Here is a 12,936-nt window from a genome sequence, read left to right as displayed (position 1 = left end):
TAAAGAAATATTTTTAGGATTTCTTCACTGTGAAACACTTAGATGCGACCTCATTATTTGCAACAATTAAAAATACCCTATTAAAAAACGGTATTTTGTTGGAAAACTGCGTAGGACAAGCATACGATGGCGCTAGTGTAATGAGTGGCTATCTGAATGGTGTTGAAGCGTTATTTAAAAAAGAAGTTCCCAGTGCAGTTTACGTACACTGCTACAATCACGTCTTAAACTTAGCAGTCGTAGATTGTTGTAAAGATATACCAGAATTCTCACAATTTTTTAATATGACAGAACAGTAATATATTTTCATGAGTCATTCATCTATACACACGGAATTTTTAAATATGCAAAAAAGAATTTATCCTGGCAAACAACCCAAAGAACTAAAACGCCTACAACAAACAAGATGGTCCATTCAGTAGAAAATGTGTAGCGTGCTTGAAGATACATTTGAATCTCTATATGTTACTTTATATTTAGTATCTTCTCGTAATAGTGACAGAGGGCTAGAGGCCAAAGGACTATTGCATTCCTTAACCAAAACATTTATCACTTACATAGTATGTTTTAAAGATGTTCTCAACATAATAACTTCCTTATCTGACTATTTGCAATCAAAAGATATGGACTATGCCCGAGCAAATATTTTTGTAGAAGAGACCCTTCAGCAACTACAATTAATGAGAGTTGAAAACTCATATTGGGATGCCATTTGGGAAAGAGTGAATATAATTATGGTCGCTAACTGGCGGTGGCGATTCGTCAGAAGCAATCCCCAAACGTAAAAAACAACTACCCGCTCGTTTTAAAATGTTTTTTACAGAGCTTGAGGCCGAAAATGATTTGGATACACCGAAAAAAGGTCTAAAGATTGGCGTTTTTTTTTCAGTTTTGGATAAAATAATAACTGAACTTCAAGCTCGCTTTTCAAATAATAAAAAGCTATTTAATAGATTAAGTTCATTGCAGCGAGGACACGAAAACTTTATAGCTATCAGACCTTTTGTTAATTGCTGGTTCGGTGGTTCCTATACCAATATCTGCTCAGATTGGGACGAAGAAACATTAAAAGCTGAATGCATCCTTTTAAAGAGATTAATGGCTAAAAAATCGGAAATCAAAACACTGAGAGAACTATTGAAACTGCTAGAAGAATATTATCCAGCTTTTGAAAATATCTATGTTTTAACAAAAATAGCTATGACAATACCTGCATCAACTGCTTCTTCAGAGAGATCATTCTCTTGTTTAAGTACAGTAAAAACTTATTCAAGGACTACAATGCTGAATGAAAGACTTTCCTCAATTTCTATTTTAAGCATTGAAAAAGATCGGATTAAAAACATTGATCTCAATAATATTGTAGATTCGTTTGCAAAGAATAACAATAACAGAAGAATCTTACTGCTTCAAATAACGAATTGCTATACGTTATAAGTTTGGACATTTCACGTTTTTTGTATCTTTTAATTGTAAATAAAGTTTGTGTTTATAACCTTTCTTTCTGCTTATAATTATTTTGAATATTACCATACAACGCTATTTCAACGTAAGTTAAATTAAACGTAGGTAAGTACCACAGCAAAATGTAAAAATACCACCCCTTTTTCTGGCCCCCCTAACAGAAGACCCTGGCGTCGCCACTGGAGCTATCTAAAGTCAATCCAAGAACCTTCATATTATCAGAAAAAGAAACGTGTTATTCAGTTGAACTTTAACGGATGAAACAATATTTTTACGAGCATTTTTATTTGAAAATAGTATTTTAGTTTTGGCTGGATTAATGACTCCTTTAGTAGATTGAAATCAAGTTTTAAGCATTTAAATTATATTCAACTAAATTATCGTTGGGATCGAAGTAGTGGAGAACCTGCGTATCGTCAGCATACTGGTGAATTTCTGATAAATTTAAAACCTTTGGTAGGTCTGACGTGTAAAGAAGAAATAAAAGGATAGATCCTGGAGTACTATTATTTACCCGCCGAATTTTTTTACACCATTTCAATGACACTGTTTAGGGTGTATAAAAAAAAAAGATTCAAAATTTTCATTGTTTATTGACAGTCAGGCTGAATACAACTGCAACAGTCCGAAAAACGTCAAAAAATAAATCGAAAAAACTTAATCGAACAAGGAGAAACCCATGTCATCATCTTCGGACTCTGATTCCTCTTTCTTCTCCTCCTTCTTGGCTGCAGGGGCGGCGGCGGCGGGTGCAGCCGCAGCTGGGGCGGCAACAGCGGCGAACTTGGTCGGATCCTTAATGAACTCCTTGATGGTGGTGGCTTCCTTGAATTCAACGTCGGTAACGGCAGCGATGGCCAACAAGTTCTTGAAACCGTTGGCAATGCTATGGGGAGCAGACGCGACAGTCGGGTATCCAATGGACAGACAGACGGAGGCCAAGTTGGCTACGCCAGCCAAGAACCTCTCCCTCAAGTCTTCGGGTTTGATGTCCAAAATTGCTGGTGCAAAAATGGTGCCGGAGTCATAGACCTGAAATAAAACAGACCCAATAAATTAACTATATTATCTTAATAATTTAGGATACTACATAAGGGATGACTAGAACAAATTAAATTATAATAAAAACACAGAACACAAAGCCTTTAATAACCTCAATAAAAAGAAACTTGGTAAAGTAAAGACCCATCTATTAAAAACAAAAACATGAATATCAAAAAATTACAGAAACTATACATACACATAAATTATAATTAAAATCATAAAAAATAACTATTATAGAGAAAAAATTAATATGAATTTTGGTATCAGTTGCAACCAATGAGAAAATTCACAAAATCTCCAATACAGATTTTTTAATTACTAAATCAAACATAGAACAAAGTTGCAAATTACTGCAAGGCATGTCCAGTGTAGGTATAAAAATTACTGAAGAAATTGCTTTACCAAAAAGAAATGTATCAGCAACACCATATTGTGATTCCTCAATATTTTTGATGCTAGCAAATAATAAGGAAATATTAAAATATATATTTAAAAAATAAATAATCATGTCCAGGTTTATACAGAATTAGATTAAGGGTGCTAAAGGATTTTAGTAATCTATTAAACCCCCCTAATCCATATAATAAACCAAATTTTTTAAACAGTACTTTAAAGTTTCTTTAATTAGTTCATTATATAAAATTTCGGGCAGTACTATCTTCCTAAAAAATGTCCTAAGTAATATCCTATAAGCATAATCAATAATTTAGCAAAAATATTTGAAACACTCCTAAAGTACAGACTAACTCAATTTGGATTTACTGAAAACTGCAGCATATTGGATGCAATATAGGAAGTGATAAAGAGAAATTCCAAAAAATTAAATTAGGTAATGGTAAAAAAGTCTTAGCAGTTTTTTTGGATTTGACAAATGCATTTGACAAAGTGTCCCATTCCAAACTTTTAGAGGTCCTTCAGAATTATGGGGTGAGAAGCAATGTGTTGAAGGTTAGTTCCAGAACTTTCTCAGTGGAAGAACCCAATATGTCAAAATGATCAATTCAATAAATGGACCAAGAGTAGTAGAAATTGTGTTTAAGAATGTCATTTTTCTTAAACACTTTAAAAATACTCTGTTACTTATTGTCTATGTAGCATGAAACTAGATAATTATTTAAAAGAAATATGGCAATTTAGACAATTATAAACTAACACTAAATGTGGGCAAGAAATAAATATTCCTAGACTAACTGAACCTAAAGATACTACTCATGTGAGATATTTAGAAGTTATGATAGATTTTATAGTTAAGTGGGATTTTCATGTTCAAAATCAATGTAACAAATGAAAATTTTTTATACATAAATTTTATGTTTAGGAGAATTCTTAGTAAGAAAACTCTTACTTTTAAACTACTGATGAAATTAAACTATTTATATGAAGTTAAACTACTGATGAATTTAGTTAAACTACTGACCAGCTTATAAAAATTAAAAACTATATAGTAAAGATTATATTATTTAAACCCAAACTTTACTCTGCAATACTCAAATGATTGCAGAATTTGTAGCCTAAAAACCCTATATGGGTCATTCTCCTGAAACTGCCGGAAATTACGTAACCTTAGAAAAATTCTTTATACAAAAGAAATTTTCTTCTTTTTATGTAATAAATATTTATATTACTTTATAATAAAAAAGATTATAAAACAAAATTAAAATAAAAAATATATATTTCCTTATTTTTTGTAACCACAGAACGTGATATGTCCATTTTGGATTTTGTCTCCCAATTATAGAGAATAGAGAGACGTGTTTGTGCAAACAGCATGCAAATATGGGCCTTATATTGGAAAGTAGAAACGTTCCATTATTAACGAATCAAGTATGAATGAGGTAATAAAACATATTTGCTGTGATCAATTTCCCAAAGAATTATGTTTGGAACGGGCATGTGAGCGGTGCAAAGATACAAACGCTAATTTTAATCATTATGAAAAAAACGAACAAATATCCTATCAAACGTGGGCTATTCAGAGACATGAAGTTGATATTAAGGGTCAGCAAAAAATATGTTCGAAGACCATCAAGTTAACGAAAATTTGCACCAAAGAAGAACTAGTGAATATTTTTAAAGCCACGTTAAACGGATTTATGCAACATATTTGTAACATAAATCACCAGTACGCTGCAATTGATTTATTTAAAAAGTCACTGTCGGATACAACAGTACTAATCCACATGGACTTTTCAGAAAATTATGTGCTAAAATATGCTTCCGAAGTTCAGGCTTCTCACTTTGGGGCGTCAAAGCAGCAAATTAGTTTGCACACCTGTGTTATCTATTATGGTGGCGATATGAAACCTGAGTCTTATTGCACTCTTTCTAACTGTTTAAGACATGACCCTGCTGCGATTTGTGCACATTTAGACCCGCTATAACAGGAAGTAAAAAAAAATGTTCCAAATTTAAAAACCATTCATTTTTGCAGCGATGTGCCGTCGACCCAGTATCGCAATAAATCAATGTTTTACCTAGCGTCTTCACATCTAACAAAAGTACTTAACGTTTAAAATATGGTGTGGTATTTTAGTGAAGCTGGGCATGGAAAAGGTGCGCCAGATGGTGTCGACGGGTGCTTGAAGCGTACTGCGGATAGCTTAGTAGGAAGAGGAAAAGATATATCCACTTTGGAAATACTGATTCAAGAACTTAAGCAAGCTTGCAAAGGGATCCACATTATACCAATTGATGATCAAAACTTTATCGAAATGAACAAACTGGTTCCAAATGACATTCCAAGTTTTAAAGGCACATTGCGAGCCCACCAGTTAGTATGACATCGTACTGAACCGAACACCATCTATGTTAGAAGGCTGAGCTGCCAAAATTGTCATACAACTTGCAGTCACTACAACTTGGGCAAATTGGTGTATAAATCTCATAATATTTTGGAAGATGGAAAGAATGATGATGACGACGATAATTTCTGGTCACCAGTTCACGAACGCCTACAATACAATGACATTTATGGATCTGACCAAGATACAAGTGATGAAATACCACTTTCAAAAATTCAAAAAGACCAGATTCACCAGTTTAAAAAAAATATGGTTGTGAAATTGCTGGGAAAAAAAAATTATTGATATTATGTGGCGTGTATATTATCCGTAGATTCAAACAAAGAATATACTGTTAAATTTTTCAAAAAAACTGGAACTAAAACGTTTGAATATCCAGAAGTACCAGAAATAGCTGTCATTGAAGAACAGGAAATTCAAATGGTATTAGATCCTCCTGAGTATCTTGAGAAGAAAGACAAATACCTTTTTAAAAATTTAAGTTCCATCCCAAACTTGTTTTAGCAAATAAGTGTGGTTTATAACATTTTTATAAATTATATAAGATTACTTACTTTCTTACTGTCAATGTCACGTCCGTGTTCCACCCAAATAATTTTTTTTGAAAATTTGGCCAAAATATATTTTATTCAGCTCGACCACTATGGTCATTCTATAAACTAATTTACTTTTATTGGATTTATTCATCAAAATCACATTTTAAAACGAATTTATTTCAATTGTACTAGTATTATCCGGTCATTTTTTAAGAATAACCCATATATTTCTACAGTTTGTAACTTTGAATGAGCCAAAAATCAATAAACTATCTAGGACCAAAGATTTGTAATTTAATACCTAATGAGATAAGAAATGTGCCAATTTACAAAGAAATTTAAAAAACAAATTATATATAACTTATCTGAATGATTTACTTTTACTATAATTAAATGTGATGATGTTATTAACAACTTACCTGTTCAACAACCAAACCATAAGAAAATGGAGAAATGTTCAGCATGTTAAGAAGAGTAGCTTCAGAGGCACCAACTTTGTCCCCTGGCTTAAGAATGTTGACATCATTCACGATTTCAATTGTACCTGAAATATGTTAAACTGCTTTCTAAAATTGCTATTTAACAATTGAATACAATAAATTTTAGATATTAAAATATCAGTTATAGGTTTCCACAGATATGCAGTGTACTTAGGGGTTCTGCTATTTCTAGCTCTAAGACACACACACATTAAGAGACGAAAAATAATGTCATCATATAAATAATTTAGTCAGTCAAATGTTTACAGTAAAACTACTTGTCAAATGTGGGAACTGTATCTTTCTTAATTTAATAACATAACAGTCAGTGTATGTAAAATACAGTATTCAATAATATAAACATTGAACAATAGGTAATTCAGTCAATTCCATATCAAAACCAGAACCCACCATTAATCTATAATAGGACTATTGCAAATAATTTTTGTATAAAAAATTGAAATATTGGAAACATACATTTTAAAAGTTAACTCATTTTGTGGCAAAGTTTTTTTTTTTCACAGAAAATTGCTTATTTCAAGTTTTCTGTAATTTTTGGGTTTTAGATTATGCAAGGACCCATTCAAAATATTTTTGATAAAGAACAAATGCATTTATTATGTAAAAACAACATGACAATTTAAAAATTGAGCTGTATGAAATTTAAAAAAACATTGTCTTTAAAAAAATACTACTTTGCCTTACCTTTTGAAATCTTAGTTGGGATACTAAGAGCTTGGAAGAAAGAGGTCTTTTCTGGTGGCAATCCGGTGTTCTGGGCAGGAATGATAACAGATAATGGAGCAATAGCGCCGGCACGAGCGGGAGCCCTGACTTTGTTTTCCAGCAACTTGTCCCTGACTTCTACGAGGTCTCCACGAGTGAAAACGAAACCGACATTACCCTTGATGTGAGGCAATAGTTTTTCCAAAGCGGGGTTGGACTCAAGGTGACCCTTGATCGCTTTGCGCATCATGGTGTTCTTTCCCATGAGTACCACCGCAGCACCCCTAAGGGAGATACGGATCTGTTGCATCTGTTTCGAGCCGACATTGTCGGCGCCCACAATGAAACACTTCGGGTATTCTTCCAACAGTTGCTGTTTAGTAATAAATTGATATTATCAGATTTTTTCCATTTGTAATTCATAATGAAAATTTGAGATTTAATATTTATTTATTTATTTAGCAGTTTATTTCCAACAGGCAAAGCCCAGTTACAGGAAAATGTACAATTAATGTTTTGAAAGTGTAAACAAGTATTAAATTACTATAAATTAAATAACAAAAAGAGAGAAAAATAAGGAAAACTTAAATTACTATAGTAATATCATGTATACATCAAAATTAAAGGAGATGGTAAGTTAACATTAGAATGAACAAAGAAAGGGATTCATGGGACAAGGGAAAAAAGGAAGAGAAAAGGAATTATGGTAACTGTTGGTTTGTCAGAGACAAAACTAGAACCTTTATGGAGCATACAAATACGTCACAGGTTGATGATACTGAATTAAAAATTCTAGGCATTTGATATATGGGATCCTGAAACCTAATGTTAGATCTGGCGCGATCTAAAGCAAAAGTGATATTTGCTCTAGAAGCAAATCGTGGTACATTTTACAGTTTTATTGAGTTTGAGTTGTTAAAGAGTCGGCTTTTTCGAATGACAAAACCCAGAAGTTTCAACGAGGAGGTCACCGTCTGTTCAATATGTGGCACAAATCGTCGTTAATCTTCCAAACTGACGTATCACATAAAAATGCGAATTTGTGATTTTTACAGCAACGTAGCGTAACTCAATTCACATTGGTTGGTTGGTAAAATGCAAGACATTTTGTCGTATATCAAAATATTTATATTTTTAAACGTATTGTGGAACTTCACTTAAAATTTTATTTACAGTAATGCCTGACAGATATAGAATTATTTTTTTCAGAAACACTACAAGGCAAGTCTATGATATTTTGAGAATTATTTAAACTTTAGTTTTGAAATTACATTTTAAACTAATCACTAATATAAAATTACCTTCTTTAGAAAAACTACAGTTTAAGTTACTAGAAGAATTACAGCTGGATAGAAGTAAAAACCTGCCGAAGAAAATGTAAATAAAAAATTGCAGAGGCCAGGGAAAATCGAGCACCGGTGATAAAATAATAGATACAGAGTGTGTAATGTCACATTCATTTTATGACGATACTTCTAAAATCTAAAAGAAATAACCCTAATATATTTTGAGTCGTATCATGGCCAGAACGAGGGAGACTCTACGCATAGTACTCTTTCACATGCTCTGTCCCATGCTGGTAACATTTTCGTGCCCTCTCAGCTATATCCAGTCTTGAGACTTGCCAGAAGACAACATCCTTACCAAGTTAATCCCCTTGAATTTACTGATATTTTGGACTTTAAAGGCCTTTCAAGAGATTTAAGACTTCTATCGGTAAAAACAGTAACTACTGGAGAGCAGATAAAATGGACGGAGATTATGGTAATTAAGGTGAGCAAAAATTCTCCTCATAAGATATTTTTCAAAACAAGCCATCTTGAAGAAAAATACAAATCATTGTCACTTAAACACCTTAAAGTCAACCTTAACAAGGTACATCCTGGAAAGGTGAATTCAGAACCTATTAAAGTATCCAAGGAAAAGTTCTCCCATTTTCAAATATTCTGTATTGGTCAGACTCCCATAATAAGACTGGAAGAGCACAAGAACTTCTATCGTTCACTTCCACATTAAATAGGTCGCAACTGTGTTATTTGTTTGTTTTTCGTTCTTGACAGTAGGCAGTGGTTTTAAGAAAGACCTTTTTGTTTTTTGTTACCTACAGTATTATTCTTAGGATGAAGTTTATCTATTTAAAAAAAAAAATCTTTGTTCAGTTTGTTTTTTACTACTTTTTTATGAAGAACACAAGTATGCGCATTTCTTTGTTTGATTTTGAATTGCAATAAAAAACTTTTTAATACAAAAAAATGTTTTTTAATTTCGTTTTATTTGCCTGAAGCGATGTATTATCTAAAGAAAAAATGGGCGTAAATGATTTTAATTTAGATATTTTGGTCTCACAAATAGTCATATCTGAAATTTTTCAAAAAATTTAAGAAACCGAAAGTTTTTAATCTTAAAGCTCTTAGACAGTTTAAAGTAAACATATTTTTCCTTTATATAAATTAAAAATATGTTCATTTAACTAAATTATTAGTCCCCAATTTTACAGCCTAATAATCAATAAAACTTAAATCTGCTCTCCTGAACAATTAGGAAAAATGAGATATGTCAGTTTGGAAGATTAACGGCGAAATGTGAGCCTATCGTCGAATACAACCCCTAGATCTTTAATAGAAGTACTTCTACAGAGGATTTGATTGTCTATATTGTAATTAAATAAAACAGTTTCCTTGGTTCAGTGAAAGGAGATCACACAGAATTTCAAGATTTTAAGACAACTGATTTCGAATGCACCACCCCCTAATTAGGTCCAAGTTACTCTGTAAGAACAAGCAGTCCAAGATACTATTGATACACCAGAATATTTTCAGATCATCAGCATAGTTACAGCAGTTTTAAATTAAAAACCAAGCTTCTTCTTTTAAATGAAACTTAATTTTTCTTGAATGCCTTTCTTTATTAAAATACTACGCACATGCTAACTAACCGAATGCAATTGCCTTACTTGTATTAACTAAATTCTTTATATAACCTATTGTTTTTAATATGCTCTCTTTGTTTAATATTCTAATATTCAATTCCATGTATATAATCATATTACCTTCTGTAATTATGCTTTTTTTTGTATTGGTGGCTAATAAACATATTATTATTATTATTATTATAAGTTAGTCTAAGGCAGGAAATCAATTCTATTAGATCATTAATATAAAAGATAAAAAGAAGTGGGCCGAGATTGGATCTCTGTGGGACTCCAGAAGTTGAAACAAAGGTATTAGATCTGCAACCTTCCACCTCAACAGAAAGAAAGAAAGAAAGAAAATGTGCTATATTACATAAGAAAAAACTAAAAAATTCTAAATTCACTTTAAATTTCAAATTTCAATTTCAAACATAACACCAAAAAGACTTTACCATAAAATTTACACATATTAGCAAAATTAATAATAACAAAACAGATTGAGAAAAAAAAGCATCTTTTTAATAAATTTCACTAAAAAACAGAAAATAAGTAAAGCTGTCAATAAAACAGAATTTAGAGGAAGTAAATTAAATTATTTCATAGGAAACAAAACTAAAACACTAAAATGATGTCAGAGCACAGGTTAAAAGGTATCATTAAAAAAATCATCAAGGCTATAATATGCCCTGGATAATAAAAGTGATTTTAATTCCTTTTTGAATTTCTTAACTTCTAAAATTTGTCTGATACATAGAGGAACATGGTTGTAAATTTTAAATTTTTTAAATTTTATCTTGGTGACTTGAGTAGACGTTCAATAAGGTATGACTAAAGCAACAAAATTAGCCTTTCTGAGAAGTTGAATTGCTTGTTCAATTTTTCCAGCAGAATGCTATGATTTATCTGATTGAAATCAGTAAACACCACATCAACCTGACTTTTTCTATCGAGAGCTGAAGAAATAAAATGAGTCACATTACAGAGGTGAGTGATGCACGACCTTTTCGGAATAAAACCGTGCTGATTGATAGTGATTGAACTTGGGGAAGAATTCTGTTATAAACAATAGTTTCAAAAGTTTTGGAAAAATTGCAAAGTATGGAGATAGGTTGGTAGTTGTCGATTCTATTTATATAGTCTTTTTTGTGAATTGGTATTACTTTAGCACATTTCCAGGCGCCTGGAAATTTGCCAGTTTTCAAAATAAGGTTAAAAATATGACATAAAGGCTGACAAAGGACACATTATTTATAATCATAAAGATTTGACTGCTTTTGATACACTTCTGTGCTCTGAAGAAGTCAGATATAGTATAGGCATAAGTCAGTATTTTGTAGATTTTATTGTTATCCATTCCAAAATTCAGTTTAAATACTTACAATAAGTTTGGTGAAGTAGTTAGACTTCCAGGTTGCCTTGTCCTCCCTACCCATCTTGTGTGAGGTTAGGGACTCTAGTTGAATTTAAGAACTGAGGAAGAAAATTGAAAATTACTTTACATCTAGAGAATTAATTTATGAAAAATTAGTGGGCAAATACGTGTAAAAAGTTTTAATTCTCTTCAATGAGGATTTAAACAACCGCCAACAGACCAAGTTACTTGTTGACATTTTTTTAAGCAAATATTAAAGAAACAGGAAGAAAATATCTGAAGCATTTAATTTACCAATATTTAGTTTATATTATTAACAAAAAAAACATTGAAAATATTTAAAGATTACCGAGAAAAATCGAGATTTTAGAGATAATTTAAACCTACCTCGGCGATAAACAAAGGCGCAATGGAAAAGACCAGAGATTTGACGCTTGATGTTATTGTAAGGATTTGACATTTGAACTGTCAATTTAGCTAAAGCAAGAATCAATACTTAGTAAAATGATACGCAGCGGACTGTATACGTAACGGAACCGAATATTATCTATTTCTTGATGAGACTTAACGAGTGAGGAGTAAAATATAAGTTATTAAAATAGCCAAGGATACTAAGTATCAGGTTTTCAGCAAAAGTTTTTTCTAGTCAGAGGTAGAATTTGTTTTAAATTTGTATGTCTTTAGCTTGTAGTATGATTTCTGACAAATATGAATTACATGAAGTAAAAACTGCAAATAAGGAGCTCTGATAAAGCCCTGAGGCCCACAACCCTCTAGCTTAAAGACACTCATACTATGCCATCAGTATCAGTAATTCTTACTGTCTGTTCCCTATTGCATAGATAACTCTAATGATTGTCTACATATTTTTTAACAATATTACAATACATGGACTCAACTACGGTAGATCAAGAATGATGAAGCTTTTGTTAAAAACTTCAAGTCAAGTTTTGCAATGTAATATATGCAGATCTTGCTAAACTATTTGATAAAGTGAACTGATTCAAGGAAGCCTACTACACGTACTATACTAAGATGATTTGCCTCAACCTACAGAATCGAATGCCAAATTGTGAAGAGTCAGTGTTATCTTTCTAATTCTCTTTAGATGTAACTTCAGAGGTTGTTTCTCAAAAGGCTCATGTTGTGTAACTTTTTCGCCATATTTCATAAATGATGTTACTTATCCTTCATCTCAATATTATAAGTTTCTAATGTGTCTATGCTGAATAACATTTCTTATCAATATACAAATCTAATTCTTAAAACTTTAGTTTAATATGGATGTATTTTATTGGAATTATTTATATATAGTGCAATAGAAGATATGTTATTAGGCTCTGGTTACCCTCTTGCACACAGCCTTTATACCTAGCAAACCCGACCACTAGTCATATTTAATATACTGTGGACAAATTTCTGACCTATTTTTACCTATATTTCTAGTCATTCACATTTCAATCCTCTGATGTCAATAAAATTTAAGAATCTTACTAGTAACTTGTAGCCCCTTCTCCCTTTAGGTAAAAACTATGAAAGCAATATTTTACTGTCTCTGTTTTATAATATTTTAATTTAGCCAACAGTAGGTCAATGTTTAGGG

At 31.7% G+C, this 12,936-nt stretch overlaps 1 protein-coding gene across 1 annotated transcript; it reads right to left on the bottom strand.

Moving 5' to 3' along the window:
* Nucleotides 1-2,041: 2,041 nt before the first annotated feature.
* On the bottom strand, nt 2,042-11,764 carry LOC126745541 (60S acidic ribosomal protein P0). Its single transcript, XM_050453422.1, has 5 exons — nt 11,721-11,764; nt 11,341-11,431; nt 7,030-7,423; nt 6,265-6,389; nt 2,042-2,496 (listed from the first exon to the last, which is right to left on the bottom strand). The coding sequence occupies exons 2-5, from the start codon at nt 11,392-11,394 to the stop codon at nt 2,122-2,124; spliced, it is 948 nt and encodes a 315-aa protein (XP_050309379.1). The 5' UTR covers nt 11,395-11,431; nt 11,721-11,764; the 3' UTR covers nt 2,042-2,121.
* Between the last annotated feature and the right edge of the window lie 1,172 nt (nt 11,765-12,936).

Source organism: Anthonomus grandis, chromosome 16, assembly GCF_022605725.1.
Source record: "Anthonomus grandis grandis chromosome 16, icAntGran1.3, whole genome shotgun sequence".
Classification (NCBI taxonomy): Eukaryota; Metazoa; Arthropoda; class Insecta; order Coleoptera; family Curculionidae; genus Anthonomus; species Anthonomus grandis.
Note: the sequence above shows the minus strand (reverse complement) of the source record. Positions and strands in the feature narration are given on the sequence as shown.